This window comes from Saimiri boliviensis, chromosome 10 (assembly GCF_048565385.1).
Source record: "Saimiri boliviensis isolate mSaiBol1 chromosome 10, mSaiBol1.pri, whole genome shotgun sequence".
Classification (NCBI taxonomy): domain Eukaryota; kingdom Metazoa; phylum Chordata; class Mammalia; order Primates; family Cebidae; genus Saimiri; species Saimiri boliviensis.
Window position 1 is genome coordinate 94240711 of NC_133458.1, and position 19290 is coordinate 94260000.

The window sequence follows — 19290 nt, forward strand, 5'->3', positions numbered from 1 at the left end:
ACTACTTCTCTGTGGCTCACTTTTCTCATATAAACGAGCATCATCATTGTTCCTAGTTCTTAGGCCATGTGCTGATCAAATGAGAATGTATTATACATGAAGCACATAGCATTTCCTATATAGTAGCTCTCAAGATAATTGTTATTGTTATCATAATATTAAGTACCTGGTTTTGGACAGAGGCAGTTTAAGGCTTTTAGTACCTAATATATGGAATTGCCAAAAACCAATTTTGAATTTATGATCTCATTGAATTTGTTTTTGTTTTTACCAATTGTCATCAAGAAAAGATACAAAAGGCTTAATTTTAATATATGGGATGATGATTATAACTTACGTGTACATAGCAATGTATTTCAGGCCAATTACTTTAATTTTGTACCTGCGTTACAAAGTAATAGTTTTAAGAAATTCATATTTCTATAGTAAATTTATATACTTTTAAACCCATAAGTTTTATATTGACAGAGGACTGTAAAATTAAACATTTTTATAGTTTATTTTATAAAACTACATCATTGACTAGTTCCATTCAATTTAATTAAAAGGCAGTTTAATGTAAGTAAAGTTATACTACCCTAAATTTTTGTACTTATTCGATAACTCTTTAAAAATGTATATGAAACCTAATGTTAAGAAAAATCACTTGTCTGTGGAATATATTCATACTCAGGAAATAATTTAGACACTAGTAAATTTGTAGCCTGTCCTCCCCCCACCCCCGGCTCTACTCCAACCACAAAAATTAATGCTTGGATCTCTTATTTTCTTATAAAAGTTGAATTTAAGGGCATTTGCTCATAGCTCATTTTTCAGCAAATCAAAGGTAGCCCTCATTATGTTTTTTACTATAGTCATGCATCACTTAACAATGGGATATGTTCTGAGAAATATGTCATTAGGTGATTTTCTCTTTGTGCAAACATCATAGTGTGTACTTAAAGCTAGATAGTATAGCCTATCACACACCTAGGCTATATGGTATAACCTATTCCTCCTAGACTACAAATGTGTGCAGTGTGTTAGTGTACTGAATACTTACTGTAGGCAGTTGTAACACAATGGTAAGTATTTGTGTATCTAAACTATCTAGATATCTTAGAAAAGGAAAGATACAGTAAAAATTATTGTATAAAAGATAAAATTTGTTAAACCTGTATAGGGCATTTACCACAAATGGACCTTGCAGGACTGGGAGTGTTCTAGGTTATTCAGTGAGTGAGTAGTGAGTGAATGTGAAGGCCCAGTGAATTGCTGTACACTACTGTAGATTTTATAAACATCGTACACTTAGACTAAATTATTTAATGAGTTTTTTTTTTTTTTTTTTTTTTTTTGAGATGGAGTCTCACTCTGTTGCCCAGGCTAGAGTGCCATGTAGTGGTGTGATCTCGGCTCACAGGAACCTCTGGCTCCCAGGTTCAAGTGATTCTTGTGCCTTAGCCTCCCAAATAACTGGGATTATAGCTGCGTACCACCACACCTGGCTAATTTTTATGTTTTTAGTAGAGACAGGGTTTCACCATGTTGGTCTTGTAATCCTGACCTCAAATGATCCACCTGCCTCGGCCTCCCAAAGTGCTGAGATGTATGAGCCACCACACCTGGCCAGACTACACCAAATTTATAAAAAAAATTTTCCTCCAAAAATAAATTAACCTTAGCTTACTGTAACTTTCACTCCATAACTTTAATTTTTTAAAAGTTTTTGGTTCTTTTGAAATAACACTTAGCATAAAACACAAACATGTACAGCTGTGCAAAAATATTCTTTCTTTGTGTCCAAATTTCGTTTGGATAAGCCATTTTCCATTTTAAAAACTTTTTTTTTCTTTTTTTTTGAGACAGAGTCTTGCTCTGTCACCCAGGCTGGAGTGTACTGACATGATCTCGGCTAACTGCAACCTCCTCCTTGTGGGTTCAAATGATTCTACGGCCCCGGCCTCCCAAGTAGCTGGGACTACAAACACCTGCCACCACACTCGGCTTTTTTTTTTTTTTTTAATTTCTTGTAGAGATGGGGTTTCACTATGTTGGCCAGGCAGGTCTTGAACTTCTGACCTCAGGTGATCTGCTCACATAGGCCTCCCAAAAGGCTGGGATTATAGACGTGAGCCACTGCATGTCAAATATTGTTGTTAGTTATATTTTTGTCTGGTGGATTTCTAGAAACCTGAGAAGATGCATTTATAGTCTGTGTAGCTGTCTTCGTAACTTGGTATTTTAGTTGATTTCAAAAGTAGAGTGAGAAAAGACTTACACATTAAGTAAAATGAGTGAAAATTTGAGTTAAAATCTGACTAGCAATTTTCAAAAGTAATGGTTTTGTCAATAAATTGTTATTCAGGTACTGGTTTACTAAATTTTACTGTGTATATTTGTGAATCTAGAATACTGTACTTTTTTAATGGATAATTGTTAATGATACTGTGTCTAGTTTCTTCATATGCTTTTGTTTATAATGAGGATTTTAACATGAGAATAAATGTTCTCTGTTGTTTTAAATACTTTTAAAATGTCTTTAGCCACCTAGATGAATGGTTCATAATCTTTTTATCTGGTTATTCATATACTTGTGAGAATTGGTAATAGTGGCTCATGGAAACATGATTTTTCAGTTTAGGAGTGGGAAGAAAATCCCTGCATGAATCTGAAATACTCAAATCTCTTTATCTCTCTTTGCCCCAATTTTTATGATTGTTTTCATATTGGTGTACAATGTAGCAGGCTTAATTATCTGATGGTTTTTCTATGTTTTAATATTAGAATTATGATGTCCTTTTGGCATGCTTTACAAATGGTGACCAAAGTTTTTTAGAAAAGCTGTGTTTTAGGTTTTACTCTTTTAAAGTTAATTTTTGAAAGCATGATTCTTAGTTGTTTGAAATGGCAAAGCCCTTGGTTTTTTCTTGCTAAGGAGGACTGAGCCACATTGAAGATGCTTATGGTTAGCTCAGACATGAAAACTAGAGGCCTGAAGAATAATCCTTACTTTATCATTTTCATGCCTTTTGTAAAGAGGTTTAGATGCTGAGAAGCTATCAGGTGCTTTTATGAGCACCAGAGAAAGATTCTAAGACATATATTGTAGTCAGAATTAATTTATAATTCAATGTAAAGTTAACTGACTCAAAGCAATTCATTCATGATTTACATTCAGTTGCTAGTTATTTTTTTCTATTTTTCTAGACATTTTATAGAATGCTGTATACCAATTATAGAGCTTCATTACTAAAGTATTGGAAACTAGTTTTGTCCTAGGGAGAAATACTTGGATTAAATCTGTAGTGTATTTGCAGTGCCAAGAGAACATTTGGTAAAACTAAAAGTAAAAAAAAAAAAACCAAAACACGTTAGAAACCTCTCTATCTTTATAAATCGACAAAACAAATCCTGAAAATCTGCCCAATTTCACAACAGTCATTATGTATTGACAACATTTATTGCAGAGGAAATAAATACTATTTGTTTTCTCTGATGTTATGGAATTGGAACCAAAAAGCATTTTGTACAACAGTTTTTGGTTAGTGTTAAAAATTCAGTTAGACAAACATTTGCTTTGAACAAAAAATCAATAGGGTATATCTGACTATTTTATAAAATAATGTAGCAGTGTTCATATTCTAGCAAGATATTTAAAATGGTATTCTATCAATAAAATATTCGGCTTTTTTATGTGAATTATAAATACTGTATAATGTTTCATACTCAACTTGGCTGAATAGTAATTTTTTTAGTTTTCTTTGCTGAGTAGGTAAATATTACTGTTTTGGGGAGAAATTTTTAAATTATTTAATAAAAATAATTTTAATTTACCAATTCTTTTGTTGTATAGACATTTTCTATTAACAAAGCACCTCCCTATTTACACTGTTATATTTCAGTCTTATATAATTATCTGTTTAAAGTAGAATATTCCAAGTAGAATTACATTCAATTTGTTGCGCTTACTACCTCTTTTATATCTGTCTTAGTATCTTTGAATATTTGTTTAGGTCTCTGAGTCACTCTGGCAACATTAGGAACATAGCTTTAGGCATATTTTAGTGCTTTGATGGCACTTAGTGACCTGTGCTAGAAAAAGTGGACGTTAACCTTGATGATGTCATATTAGACCTGATTTGTCATTGGGGTAACATTGAAAAGCAAGATGTGAAAAAGAAAAGTGACTGATTTTTAATTTTTTTTCTCATTTTTGTTGCCTGCCCCCTGGTGGAGAAGTTAGTAAAATCAACAAACGGTACATGAAAAGTCTGAAGGTGGAGCGGGGAAGATGTATACAAAAAAACTAATCATTGCTCATGCCTGTAGTCCCAGCACTTTGGAAGGCCCAATGCAGGAGGATTGTTTGAGCCAGGAGTGTCAGACTGGGCAACATGGCAAAACCCTATCTCTTAAAAAAAAAATTAGAAAATTAGCCAGGCGTGATGATGGGTGCCTGTAGTCCCAACTACCTGGGAGGCTGAGGTGGGAGGATCACCTGAACTTTGGAAATTGAGGATGCAGTGAGTTGTGATCATGCCACTGCATTCCAGCCTGGGTGACAAAGTGAGACCCCAAGCAAAAAACAAATTATCCATTAATTTAGTATACGAAAATGTAAATATATGTTAGAATTTTAGGTATTATAGTCTTAGTTTCTCAATTTTGGAAGGAACAAATGTGGGATTAAAATTTTAAGGATGCATAGTTTTCTTAAAGGTTTGCAAATTTGCCTTCCTCGTTATGTTTCTGTATTTCTCAAAACACTGTGTCATCGCTTCTCAGGATCTTACTGAAGTAACACAGAGTTTAAAAATGGAAAATGAAGAGTTTAAGAAGAGGTACAGTGATGCTACATCCAAAGCCCTCCAGCTTGAGGAAGATATTGTGTCAGTAACACATAAAGCCATTGAAAAAGAAACTGAATTAGACAGGTAGTTATATGCTTTTAAAAAATAACTTTAATAAAAATTTAAAAACTTGAAAACATTATATTGTTACTTTATCCTATCTCAGTTTAAAGGACAAACTCAGGAAGGCACAGCACGAAAGAGAACAACTTGAATGTCAGTTGAAGACGGAAAAGGATGAGAAGGAACTTTATAAGGTAATTTATTCTTTCCATATTTATTGCCTGTTGCTTCATAAGAAATGATCCCAAAACTTAGGGGCCGCTGGTCAGCAATTTAGGAGCAGCTTAGGTGAGTGGTTCTGGCTCTTGTCTTTTGTAGTTGCAGTCCTCTTGGCGAGGGCTATAGTCAGCTAAAGGCTTGATTGGGACTGGAGGATCTGTTTTCAAGATGGCTTACTCACATGGCTTTTGGCAGGAGGCCCTTCAGCTCCTCTTGAAGTGGACTTTTCATAGGCTGCTTTAATGTCCTCATAGTATGGCAGCTAGAGCTTCTCTCAGAGTAAGTGATTGAGAAGACAGCAAGGAGGAAGTCACAGTCCTGTTGTGTATCACCCCTAAAAGCTAGTTTTCAGGGAGTTGATTTGCTGCTGTTTTAGATACTTAACAGGTACTGTGTAATAAGTTGAAGAGGTTTAATGATATTAAGATACTTATCAGAATTCTTACAACTGTTTTTCATTTTTAAGGACATTCATATATACCTTGGGGAGAACGTTAATTTAGTAATGATCCCATTTTAGAGTTTGACTTGTAGAATATCTTCAGACTGTCATTTTGCAAAAAATAACAGTGCTAACAAATGTTGACCGTTTGAAGTTTATTTTTTTTTTAAAGCAATCCTGAAATATAGGATCATTAGCTTAATTATCAGTAATGTTGCAGGTGCAAATTGAGACTTACTATCTTAAGTGGCTCATAAGCATTTCCTGAAGGCAATTCTAGATGAGGAATTTCAAGAACATCCTGAGTTCAGTCAGTTTCTTGTTAAGTTTCATGAGCTGATGATTATGAAAATTAGGTAGTGTTTTAAAGCGATGTTGTAAGGGTGTTGAATGCTGATGCCTTCAGAGAATCAGGAGTTAATATATCCTTGTGAACAGAAATTAGTCCTTCAGTATTCTGTACATTTAAAGAGTAAAGTGCAAGAAGTGAGTTAATTCATTTCTCCTCAGTACTCTTAACCAAAGCAAGATATACTTGACAGTGGACACTAGGGATCTGTATTTCTAATTCCAGTTATTGAATTTCATTTGTATATCTGTTAGCAAATCAGCAATAGCGAAAGTCATGGGAAAATCGATATAGTTGGGTTAATCAACAAATACGTTTTTCAGCACTTTGAAACTAAATGATATAGTACTTTTCACCTGCAGAAAATTGAATTGTTTGAGACGTTTTTGAACAACGTCTAGCATGGCAGTTAGAGCTTCTCTGAGTAAGTGAGTTTTCCAGAGTCTTGTCATGCCAGATTTGACTATGCCAAATAACATAATTTGTTTCCCCAAAAGAACAACCAACTCTATTTGCATTTTAAAATAGAACTTGAAACCATTAAATCAAAGGAAAAGACTAGAGATTAGGTTATGTTGTTAGGCCTTAGAATAATCTCTGTGGAAAAGAAAAAAAGTTTAGAAAAGCTGTGTTCTGCTCCTACATGCTTAACTAGTCATTGGGCAGAACCTGGGTCTGTTAAATCCTCATCTAGTATGACTTTCCTTCCTTTCATAATCTTTGGGTTAGAAATATAATGGTATTTTAAACTTTGACTCACTTAGGTTATGGAGTTAGAATATTCTTGACGTTTTCAAACACCATTACAGGTACATTTGAAGAATACAGAAATAGAAAATACCAAGCTTATGTCAGAGGTCCAGACTTTAAAAAATTTAGATGGGAACAAAGAAGGCATGATTACTCATTTCAAAGAAGAGATTGGCAGACTGCAGTTATGTTTGGCTGAAAAGGAGAATCTGCAAAGGACTTTCCTGCTTACAACCTCAAGTAATAAAGTAAGTATTTTCACTGTATGTATTTGAAGATTGTAAAACATCTCTATGAAGTATATACAATATGATTTTTAAAAAATTCCATTAACCTTTTGTTTTGAGAAAGTTCAAACTTACAACAAAATAGTTGAAAGAACAGTGCATACTAATGTACTATAAGATATTTTGCCATTCTTTGTTTTATCTCTTCCATTTATATGACTTTTTTTTTTTTTTGAGTCTGAGTTTCACTCTTGTTACCCAGGCTGGAGTGCAATGGCATGATCTCAGCTCACCGCAACCTCTGCCTCCTGGGTTCAGGCGATTCTCCTGCCTCAGCCTCCTAAGTAGCTAGAATTACAGGCATGCGCCACCATGCCCAGCTAATTTTTTGTATTTTTAGTAGAGACGTGGTTTCACCATGTTGACCAGGATGGTTTCGATCTCTTGACCTTGTGATCCACCCACCTCAGCCTCCCAAAGTGCTAGGATTACAGGCGTGAGCCACTGCGCCTGGCCTATATGGCTTTTTTTCCTGAGCCATGTGAATTGCAAGTATTAGGATAATTTACTCTAAATACTTCAGCATGTCTCTCTTACGAACAAGTACATTCTTTTTCATAGCCATAATATCATTATCATGCATAAGAATTTGACATTGATGGAATAATATTGATTCTCATGTATAGTTAGTTCACATTCAAATTGTCCCAAATGTATTCTTGTATAACCTTTAAATTATTTTGATTCAGAGTTAGTCAAATACTACATACTATTTTGATGTGTTATAAGTCTGTTTTAATCTAGAATAGTGTCCGTACACTTTTTATGAAATTGATATTTTTGGAGAAAACAGGCTAATCTGAGAAAATGTTCTGTAATCTGGATTTGTCTATTGTTTCTCATGACTAGATTCAAGTGAGACATTTTTGCAAAAAACATAGATTCTGTTTTGTCCATCCTGTTGGAGTCATATCAAAAGTTATATGTCAGTTTGTTCCATTCTTGATAACTTTAGGTTTAATGATTAAAGTTATGCCTACCTGTGTCTGTATAGGTGCCTTTCTTTTATTTCCCTCTTTGTGATTATTAAGCAATCTGTATGAACACCCTATTCACCAACAGCCTTTCCCCAGTGGTTTTATTGTCCTTTGGTGCTCCTCACCTTCGTCAGCTATTACATTGGTAATAATTAATGATAGAAAAACGGTGATTTAAAAAATTCGATTCCTTCTACAGTTATTTGTAGGTAATCTTTTATAATGAGGAAGTTCCTGTGATCCCTTCCTCTTTTTTAAATATAACTTTGGACTTAAGGATTTTTTGTTGCATATTGTTATGTATAATCATCATTCTTTTTCATACCCCAATTTTTCTAAATTTAGCCAGGGGAACCTTGGTTAAATTCAAGGTTTAATTGGATTTTTTTTTGTCCTGATATGTTGCTATAATGCTTTGAATACTTCTTGCTTCGTGGCACAACTGTGTGTTCTAACTTCAGGTATTCCCTCAGACCTGATATTCCCATTTCTCCAAGGAACTCTGTTCAAAATTTTAGTAGATAATGGTATTTTGAAACCAGGAACTCGATCCTGTTGCTACTGTGGGGCTGCTGCTTTGCACTTCCAGTGGGTATTATGCATCTTTAATTTGTATTGATTGTTCCAATTCAGATTTAGTACCTTCGGATTCTTCCTTCCTTTGTTGCATTCCGTATTTATATCTCTTTTCTCCCAGCATGAGAACTTTTGTTTCCAAAACATCATTATTACTCATGGGTTTCCACCCAGCCATACACACCAATAGTTTGACAATTATTACATCAATGCAACTTCCAACAATAAATCTACTAAATAAAGCTAAGGTATTTTTACAGCTCTTTTTTCTTAGAACATATTTCACTAAGGAACTTGAACTATTTTTTTGCATACATATGTTAAATTTTGTAATATAATTTCATTTGTATTTAATTTTAATATTTGCTTTTTTTCTAACCTTTTGGTTTAATTTTATTATTTGAATATGTAAAACAGTTGCTTTGTTCAGAAGTCAAAATGATATAAAAATTTTACTTTGAGGTCTCACTCTCTTCCCTAGTTTTTTTAACCCTTTTCTTATCTTTACTGATATGTAAATATTTTCATTAGTTTCTAGTTTATTCTTCTAGTTTCTTTTTGTAAAAATAAGCTTATATGTGCATGTGTACATATACACACATATTTCTTTGTCTTCTTTCTTAAAAAAGGTGACACTACTGTAAATACTGCTGTTTTTGCACCTTGCTTTTTCTCACTGAACAAAATAGGTTGCCAGTTATTCCATATCAGTTCATAGAGATCTTCCTAATTTGAAAAAAATGGCCACATAATATTCCATTATATAGATTTACCTTGATTAATTCATTATTATGATGCTTTCAGTAATTTGCTATTAAATATACTCAGATATAGTTAATGGAACACCTAAAATGTCAGAAGTGCATGACATTTAGAATTATTGATTAATCCTTGTTACTTTTTTTTTTTTTTTTGAGACGGAGTTTCGCTCTTGTTACCCGGGCTGGAGTGCAATGGTACGATCTTGGCTCACTGCAACCTCCTCCTCCTGGGTTCAGGCAATTCTCCTCCTGCCTCAGCCTCCCAAGTAGCTGGGATTACAGGCACGCGCCACCATGCCCAGCTAATTTTCTGTATTTTTAGTAGAGACGGGATTTCACCATGTTGACCAGGATGGTCTCGATCTCTTGACCTCATGATCCACCCGCCTCAGCCTCCCAAAGTGCTGGGATTACAGGCTTGAGCCACCGCGCCCAGCCTCTTGTTACTTTTTAATGTAACAGATTGCAAATACAAACATGAGAAGTGTATTTGATTACTTGTTATTTAATAAGATGCTAAAAATTTCTCTAACCATCTTTTTCCTATTTAAGCAATACTTCTGGGAGGAAAAATATAGTTTTGGAAGTACCTGAGAAAAATGACTACTAGTTGCTAAAGCTTTTTAAAAGATTGTAAAAGTATCCCTCATCCCTTATAATATTTAAAATATTTGTATATCAGTGTTTTTAGAACTAAGGTCTAAATCTGTTCTGTGCTTTTATAATAATATGAAATAGATTTTTATTATGTGGGATGTATTTTAGAGCAGAAAGTAGGAAACATCTTTTAATCAAAATTTTTGCTGTTGCAAAGAAGCTTTTCGAATTATTTTTACTGGTTGTCATACAAAATGAGAGTCAGTATTTCTAGCTGGAGAGATTCTGGGGGACGCGATCTCTTGTTTGAGCCTCAGTTTGGGCAGGTCCTTAAGCACTGGATGTGTTGCCTGACTCCCTGTACTTTAGCTTCCTCTGTATAAAGCAGTAGCAGTGAGACTGAGTACACAGTGTTATAGAGGGAACCTAAAACAAAGTTACTTCTTAAGTTTTTTGTAGGCCTACACTCTGTAAGTCATAAGTAGAAAAATCAATATCTAAAATCTTGGCTCTGTTGCAATATGTGTAAAAATTGTTTCTGCTTCTGTTTTTTACTTGAATGGTTGAATTACAAATATATTTATCTGCTTTCTTCAGGAAGATACTTTTTTTTTAAAGGAGCAACTTCGTAAAGCAGAAGAACAGGTTCAGGCAACTCGGCAAGAAGTTGTCTTTCTGGCTAAGGAACTTAGTGATGCTGTCAATGTCCGAGACAGAACAATGGCAGACCTGCATACTGCACGCTTGGAAAACGAGAAAGTGAAAAAGCAGTTAGCTGATGCAGTGGCAGAACTTAAATTAAATGCTATGAAAAAAGATCAGGTAAAGCAAGTTAATTTTGAATTTGCATTTTAATTTTAAAAACCACTGTAATCTCACAAAAGAGTAAATTATGTTAAAATAAGTCAAATTTCTGATCAGAGAATTTTAAATTTTCATTCCTTTTGTTTAGTTATTATAACTTCTTGGCTTGCTGTTAATGTATGCTGTAAGAAAAACTTCTTTGAGCAAAATTCTTAATGGTTGGTGAAAGCTGCCCTATTATTAATTAAATATATTGATGTCAGATATTATTGCTTTGTTTGGAATTTCTTACTAGCTATATAAAACAGTATTATGGTTAAGAGAGTTAACCATTTTTTCCTAGTTTTTTAAATGAACCTTAGTCTTAAGAATGTAAAACGACTTAAGAAGACTCTATGTTGCTTTGTAGCCAAAATCCCAAAATAAAGAAAAAAGTGGCCAGGGCAGTGGCTCACAACTATAATCTCAGCACTTTGGGAGGCCGAGGTGGGAAGATTGCTTGAGCTTAGGAGTTCAAGACCAGCCCGGGCAACATAGTGAGACCCCATCTCTACAAAAAGAATTTAAAAAATTTGCCAGGTATAGTGATGTGTTCCTATAGTCCCAGCTACTGAGGAGGCTCAATCAAGAGGATTGTTTGAGCTGGGGGGTCAAGGCTACAGTGAGCCATAATTGGGCCACTGTGTTTCAGCCTGGGTGATAGAGCAAGACCCTGTTTTAAAAAGAAGGAAAAAAGTAAGAATGAAGTTGGGGTTCCTATTAACATTAGGAGGAGGTATCAGATTTTAATTTTTTTTCTTAGAATGTTTGTTTCTTTCTTAGGACAAGACTGATACACTGGAACACGAACTAAGAAGAGAAGTTGAAGATCTGAAACTCCGTCTTCAGATGGCTGCAGACCATTATAAAGAAAAATTTAAGGAATGCCAAAGACTCCAAAAACAAATAAACAAACTTTCCGATCAATCAGTAAGTATCATTAAATTTACACATAGTAAAATATTTTGTTAGTCTTTTTGTTTGAAAATCAAATTTATAATATTCTAAATGTCAGTCTTTTAAATATAATTTATCTCTGCTCGATTTAGTCATTGGTCTAATATTTTAATAATTCTCCTTTTAAAAAAATCTGGAATTTTAATTTACTAGACAGCCAACAAAGGGAACAAGGGCAGGAGAGAGAGAGAGTCCTTTTTTCTAGATCCATTTCCCTCTTAAGTTCTTGGTGAATATCTTTGTCACTTAAAACTCAACACATATTATTGACTCTTGTGACAATGACATTTATTCTCACTGGAGTTCACTATTAATCATCCCTAGGGTCTTAGATGGTTTCTCAGTTGCCACTGGCAAGTTCTTCCTAGCCATATCTGTTAGATTAGGAAGAATTAAAGAGTATTAGCTAATTCTTCTGTATTTCATTTGAGAATAGGTAGGTAGATTTGTAATACAGCAAACAAAATTCTTTTGTTTTGACATATGTATGTTTCAATGTGGGTCCTTAAATTGTACTTAAATACAGGCTTGCTATCTGAGGAACTCCTGGAAATGTGGAAGAAACATATTTAAAACTTGAAGTTGAAAGTGCTACTATAGCTCTCTTTTACTATATGATGCATATGATGCTTTCCTGGTCCTACTTTTTAAAATCAGAGGTGACAAACAAGGAATACATGTAGTAAAGTAGGAAGGCTTTTGTGAAAAAATACGATTACTTTAAGTAAGACTCACTCACATGTATAAATTTGGCTTGGGGCCTTTTGAGCACTTTATAACTTTGTAGTAGATTTCTTTAAATGACTTGTTTTGGTGGTGTTTTGATGAGTTTATAAGAAAAAGCAAAATATATTTCTTTTTCAACATTTCAGGAAAATGAAGTGTATGATGTTGGTCTTTGTTGGCTTTTAAAACAAGAGCAGCCTTGTAGACTGCTTAGGATTTTCTAAAGTAATATGTAAAAATAATATTTACATAGTTACTGCAAGAAGGAAATATAACTAATTCGTTGACTCATTTAACAACTTACTAATGTTTTGAATAGGCTAATAATGTCTTCACAAAGAAAATTGGGAGTCAGCAGAAAGTAAATGATGCTTCAGTAAACACAGACCCAGCCACTTCTGCCTCTACTGTAGATGTAAAGCCATCATCACCTTCTGCAGGTAAAAGTCATTTAGACTTTTTGTGTAGGAAGTCCTATATTAATAAGTACTTTTACTGCTTTCTTTCATGTGTAAGAATTTCATGATGTTCATAAAAATCTTCATGTGATGAGTGAGGAAATTGAGGCAAAGGGAAAATAGGGCATAAATGTAAAATAGAGTCATGCATGTGGGCATGTGGTGAATGTACAAAACTTTAATATATAAAATATGAATGTAAACTAGTAGTTATCTTCTTGAGATTATTCACACATGTTAAAAATGAGTTGGTGCTTGTGAATACTCATTTGGGCCACATAAGACAAAAGCCACGAATTGAATGTTTACTTTATATTCCATTAAATCTATGGAATTGTGAAGCATTTTATTTGTGGCATTTTAATTTTTAAATTCTGCAGGGGGAAAAAATCTCCTATTATTCTCATGTTTTTCTGTTTATTAATTTTTGGCTGCTTTCTATCAATAGGGTACTTCTTCCCTCATTAGAGTACCTGTTGGCTGATGAGTTTGTATTACTTTTTATTAAGTTTTTATTACTTTTTTTTTTTTTTTTTTTTTTTTTTTGAGACGGAGTTTCGCTCTTGTTACCCAGGCTGGAGTGCAATGGCGCGATCTCGGCTCACTGCAACCTCCGCCTCCTGGGTTCAGGCAATTCTCCTGCCTCAGCCTCCTGAGTAGCTGGGATTACAGGCATGTGCCACCATGCCCAGCTAATTTTTTGTATTTTTAGTAGAGACGGGGTTTCACCATGTTGACCAGGATGGTCTCGATCTCTTGACCTCGTGATCCACCCGCCTCAGCCTCCCAAAGTGCTGGGATTACAGGCTTGAGCCACCGCGCCCGGCTTAAGTTTTTATTACTTTATTAGGTTGTAGAACAGATTAGATAGACATAGTAAAAACATGAATAACACGAAAATTTGGATTAACTAGGTTTTCATCTGTCTTGAGTTTTTTCACCTTTATGTAAATCTGACAATAATGACATTAAATACTAGAGAAAATATATTTTCTTGTTTAGTGTGTGGAGTAATTGATGTTTTAAGTCTTTTTAAATGTAAACATTTTAGACTAATACTTAATTAGGTTAATCCCCTGTAGGACAGAATCGAGCCTTCTATTTTCATGTATCCTCTGTAGTACTTAAAGTGGTGTTACAGGGTATTTACTTAATAAAGACCTAGTGGTAATGAAGGACTAGAAGAATGATTAAAATTTAAAAAACCAGGCTGGGTGTGGTGTCATATACCTATACTCCTAGACACTCTGGAATCTGTGGCAAGAGGATCCTTGCTCCCAAGTGTTTGAGGCCAGCCTGGGCAACATAGTGAGACCCTGGCTTTTAGAGAGGGGAGAGAGAAATCTCAGAGTATGTTTTTCCTACTTATCCTGTCTATTCAGTTATATAAGGAGAACAATTTTTTTTTGTTGTTGTTGCTGTTTTTAAACTCTTTTTAGCAAATTAAAAGAAAATCAAAGAATAATCTTTTATTACTGAATATGAACTTGGTTCTGGCCAAACACATGTAAAAATTCTCGGCTAGAGTTTATATATCCTTCTTTGTATATCTAGGATATGAATAGATATTTCTGTCCTTCAGTATTCCATTTATTTATTTATTTATTTATTTTTATTTTTATTTTTTTTTTTTTGAGACAGAGTTTTGCTCTTGTTACCCAGGCTGGAGCGCAATGGCACGATCTCGGCTCACCGCAACCTCCACCTCCCGGGTTCAGGCAATTCTCCTGCCTCAGCCTCCTGAGTAGCTGGGATTACAGGCACGCGCCACCATGCCCAGCTAATTTTTTGTATTTTTAGTAGAGACGGGGTTTCACCATGTTGACCAGGATGGTCTCGATCTCTTGACCTTGTGATCCACCCTCCTCGGCCTCCCAAAGTGCTGGGATTACAGGCGTGAGCCACCGCGCCCGGCCCCAGTATTCCATTTATTATATTTCACAATATACTGACCTTTAAGTTATTCTGAACAGGCAGATAACCAGGGCAAAATACTTTCTAACAGTCTTGTTTTCTGTCTTCTTCTACCAGAGACAGATTTTGACATAATAACAAAGGGGCAAGTCTGTGAAATGACCAAAGAAATTGCTGAGAAAACAGAAAAGTATAATAAATGTAAACAACTCTTACAGGTAGGTTAACTCCCTTGTAAATGAAAGAGATTTATCAAATGTAAATGACTTACCTTACCTTTATTGTTTTGGTTGATTGGTATCTTTGAGTTCCTTTCCATCCCCATAAACTGTTACTTAGTTTCATTTTGGCTCTGGGATGATGAGGTGGGTGTTTTGTGTACCTGTTCACATAGGCATGTGTGTAAATCATGAGACCTAAAGTCATTATTTTCTTTTCACCTAATAAAATGTTCTTGTTTGGGTAATGGGCAAATAGTTAACTGAGGTTAGAGATTATTATCTGTCATCTTATAAAGATTAGTGAAAAATATTTGAACTTCATAAAGAGAAGTGCTCTTTTAAAATTTACTCTTAGAGCCCAGCTACGGTGGCTCACGCCTGTAATCCCAGCACTTTGGGAGGCCGAGGTGGGAGGGTCACTTGAGGTCAGGAGTTTGTGACCAGCCTGATGAAACCCCTTCTCTACTAAAAATACAAAAATTAGCCTGGTGTGGTGGTGCATGCCTGTAATCTCATCTGCACTGGAGGCTGAGGCAGGAGAATCACTTGAACCTGGGAGTTGGAGGATGCAGTGAACCAAGATCATGCCACTGCACTCCAGCCTGGGTGACAGAATGAGACTCTTGTCTCAAAAAAAAAAAAAAAGAAAGAAAGAAAGAAAAACTAGAAAAGAAGTTACCAAACTGTTTTTGTATGGTGTTTGTACCATTTTACATAGCCAGCCCTAATAAGTGTGTACTGATAGCTCATTGTGATTTTAATGTGCATATCCATAATGACTTGATGTTGAGCGTCTTTTCTTAAGCTTATTTGCTCTTTATCTTTTGTGCGAATGGTCAAATCTTTTTGGTAGTTTAAACATTGGGTTGTTCACCTTGAGTTTGTTTTTTTATTCTGGATATGTCGTTTGGTATATGTAAGGTTAATATTTTCTACAAGTCTGTAGCTTGCCTTTTCATTTCTTTAATGTTGTTTTTAGGAAAGCAAAATTCTAATTTTGATATAGTACAGTTTATCAGTTTTTTATGTTTTGTGCTTTTTACCTTCTAAGGAACATTTGCTGAATCCAGGGAAATAAAGATTTTCTCCTAGGTTATCGTCTAGAAGTTTTATAATTAGCTTTTTTGCTTAGGTCTGTGAATCATTTTGAGTTAATTTTTGTGTATGGTATGAGATATGAAATGTATGGTATGGATATTTAGCTGACCTAGCATTATTTGTTTAAAAGACTTTCCATGGAATTGCTCAAAGCATATCTTTAAGTGTATTCACATTGAACAAAATGTTCCAAATGGAATTGGCCTAATTATCTTTTTGTCACGATTTGTAATTTCTCCTTTATGATAATCTGGGTAGTAGAGAAGAGCAATGTATAAGAAGTTAACCTAAAAATTATCTTGGTCAGCAAATCCTGAAATTGATCAATGCATGGAAACAACAGCAGTATAAATATGATTTTATTTCCTCCCTTTGCAAAAGTAATATATACTTACTGTGAAATGTTAGTGTTCCAGAAATGAAGAATGAGATGTCAAAAATTACCTCCATGATTCTGATCCCCAGAGATAAGAACTATTAATATTTTGGTTTATATTTTTGTATACAACACAGACATATATATATCGTATTATAACTGTAAAACAACTTATAAACAAAAATGGATTATATTTTGTTTTAGCAACTTGCTATTTTCAATTAATGTATCTTAACATTTTTCCTTGTCAACTTGTACATCTGCCTTATTTAAGATTATAGATATATACTATTTCATTGTGTGGATAGAAAATGATTTATCCAATTGTCTGTTGACAGACATTTGATTATTCCAGTTTTTATGCTGCTAGAACAGTGTTATTATAAACATTCAGCCCATATTTAAGTACGTTGGTGTAGATTTTCACTCTACGTGGGTTTAAAATCTTTTGGTAATTATACTAATTTCATTTAGGATGAGAAAACAAAATGCAATAAATATGCTGATGAACTTGCAAAAATGGAGCTGAAATGGAAGGAACAAGTGAAAATTGCTGAAAATGTAAAACTTGAACTAGCCGAAGTACAGGACAATTATAAAGTAAGTTTGATACTCATTGTACGTAAACTTAAGACATAACTTTTGAAAATCTATTATGTATAATTTTATTCAGTCTAATATACATTTTAAATATGGATAATTGAGAGTTTTTTCCACAAATACAAGTGCGCTATATGTTTAGCTACATAAATATTGTTCATTAACTATGAATTGAGAAAATGGGTACCATTTGTGTTGCTATGGTGGCTTTAATTCTGTGGATTCAGATGGCTATTAAAATTACATCTTTTAATTGTGTTTATTTTTAAAGATGAAAAGGGATCATTATCTTCCTTTTAATTTTGAAACAAACATGAGTGTGTATGTAAAATTATTTTAGGATGGCTGAGTGTGGTGACTCACACCTATAATCCCAGCTCTTTGGGAGGCCAAGCTGGGAGGATTCAGTCCAGGAGTTTGAGATCAGCCTGGGCAACATAGGGAGATACCTCCCCGTCACCAGTCTCTTAAAAAATAAAAATAAATAAGTAAAAAGGTTTATTTTAGGGTCTTGACTTTTTTTTTTTTTTTTTGGAGTACAACAGTATGCCATCAGTAATTTTAAAAATTGGGCTAGAATTTTTTATCACCAAAGTATGTGACTGTGATCATAAATGAAATACTGTAAAAGCAAGTGATGTGATCCTAACTAATGACAATTATTTTTGCCAGAATAATCTTAGGCAACAGACAAGCCCAAATGATAAATGATATCTATAAGAATGATAGAGAAGGTTGGGTGCGGTAGCTCACTCCTGTAATCCCCGCATTTTGGGAGGCTGAGGCAGGCGGATCATGAGGTCAGGAGTTTAAGACCAGCCTGGCCAACATAGTGAAACCTCATCTCTACTAAAAATACAAGAAATTGGCTGGTCGTGGGACGGGCACTGGTAATCCCAGACACTTGGGAGGATGAGGCAGGAGAATCGCTTGAACTTGGGAGGTGGAGGTTGCAGTGAGGCTAGATCATGCCATTGCACTCTAGCCTGGGCGACAGTGTGGGACTCCATCTCAAAAGAATATTAGAGAAAAAAATTAACAGTCTGTCTAGCTACCTAATTAATACAAATATATGTTTCTTTCTAGTATAATTTAAGATATGTATGTAGATATAATTTACATTTTTTTTTGGACTAAAGACCAGGATTTCTAAATGGTTTACATTTGCCATATCATAACTAATTGTACCTATGATCTAATTTTAAAATTAGAATTACTTTAGTTTTCCCCTTTAGGGGCTGGAGATGTAGCACATTACAGGCTAAGATACATTAGCTTGTTATTTCTGGGATCCTTGTGGATATTCTTTTTAGTAACTGGCAACTTCCTTGATTATTAAGTGTGAATCATGAATTCATATGAAAAGAATTTTTTGCACGTTGACTAGGAAAATGATTTAGTTAATGTTTGTTGAAGCTTATTATACATAAAGTACTGTGTTAGCTCTCCTGTGGGTGATCATATAAGGCACAGTGCTATGCTTAAGGAGTTTATAATCTTGTAGATTGCTAGAATTACAATGGTAGTGTGCACAACATTTTAACACCACCCGAGGTAATCATCTATAAACCATGGGAAGCTAAACAGATAATTTTATTTCATTAATGATAAAAGTAAGCATTGAGATTAAACAACATATCTAGAATGATGTAGCTGGTAAATGTGTTTGGCTTTTTAAGTAATTTCTTTTGCCCTATTTGGTACTGTTTTGACACAGACTAACGCCGACCAGACAAGGCAAAATGTGATACGGCTCTACATGAATGATAAGTTTAGTTGCCTTAGAGTTGTTTCCAATCAAATATTTAAGGGGAAGACATGGAGTATCTAGACCTTTGAAAGAACAAACTGGGAGGGGAGGAGAAGCAGATCTAGGGAAAGGAAGCAGCAGCATTCTAGTAGATGGAAGGGCATTAAGCCATGTTTGGAGGTCAGAGGTGGAGCACGTAGTCTGCAAACTGTGAGCAGTCTTGATCATTAGGACTTGTGATGGAGTAGCCTGGCTTGAATCATAGCTTGCAGCCAGGTTTTGGAAGGCCTAAAAGGAATTTGGGTGCTAGTTACTGTTAAGAATTTTCTAGGAGAAAAGAGACCCAATCACAGTGAGTCTTTTTGAAAATAATTTGGTAGCACTGAAGAGGATTTATAGCTGGGAAGGATCTTAAGGTGAGGAAATCAGGTAGAAATATTCTTAGAATGAATTGATAAAGGCCACCTCCTTTTGGGTACCTGCCCTTATCATCT

At 34.5% G+C, this 19290-nt stretch overlaps 1 protein-coding gene across 13 annotated transcripts in view; it reads left to right on the top strand.

The window, feature by feature from the left end:
* The window catches only part of TAX1BP1 (Tax1 binding protein 1), a 103887-nt gene that overhangs the window by 37841 nt on the left and 46756 nt on the right, over positions 1-19290 (top strand). For 12 of the 13 annotated variants that reach the window (XM_074379641.1, XM_074379638.1, XM_074379640.1 and 9 more), the window contains exons 6-13: positions 4768-4916; positions 4999-5089; positions 6715-6903; positions 10451-10675; positions 11480-11626; positions 12699-12819; positions 14869-14969; positions 16921-17046. In XM_074379641.1, coding sequence (XP_074235742.1) covers positions 4768-4916; positions 4999-5089; positions 6715-6903; positions 10451-10675; positions 11480-11626; positions 12699-12819; positions 14869-14969; positions 16921-17046 — 1149 coding nt within the window. The remainder of the gene's footprint in view (positions 1-4767; positions 4917-4998; positions 5090-6714; positions 6904-10450; positions 10676-11479; positions 11627-12698; positions 12820-14868; positions 14970-16920; positions 17047-19290) is intronic. The other variant, XM_074379639.1, reaches the window with a different exon arrangement.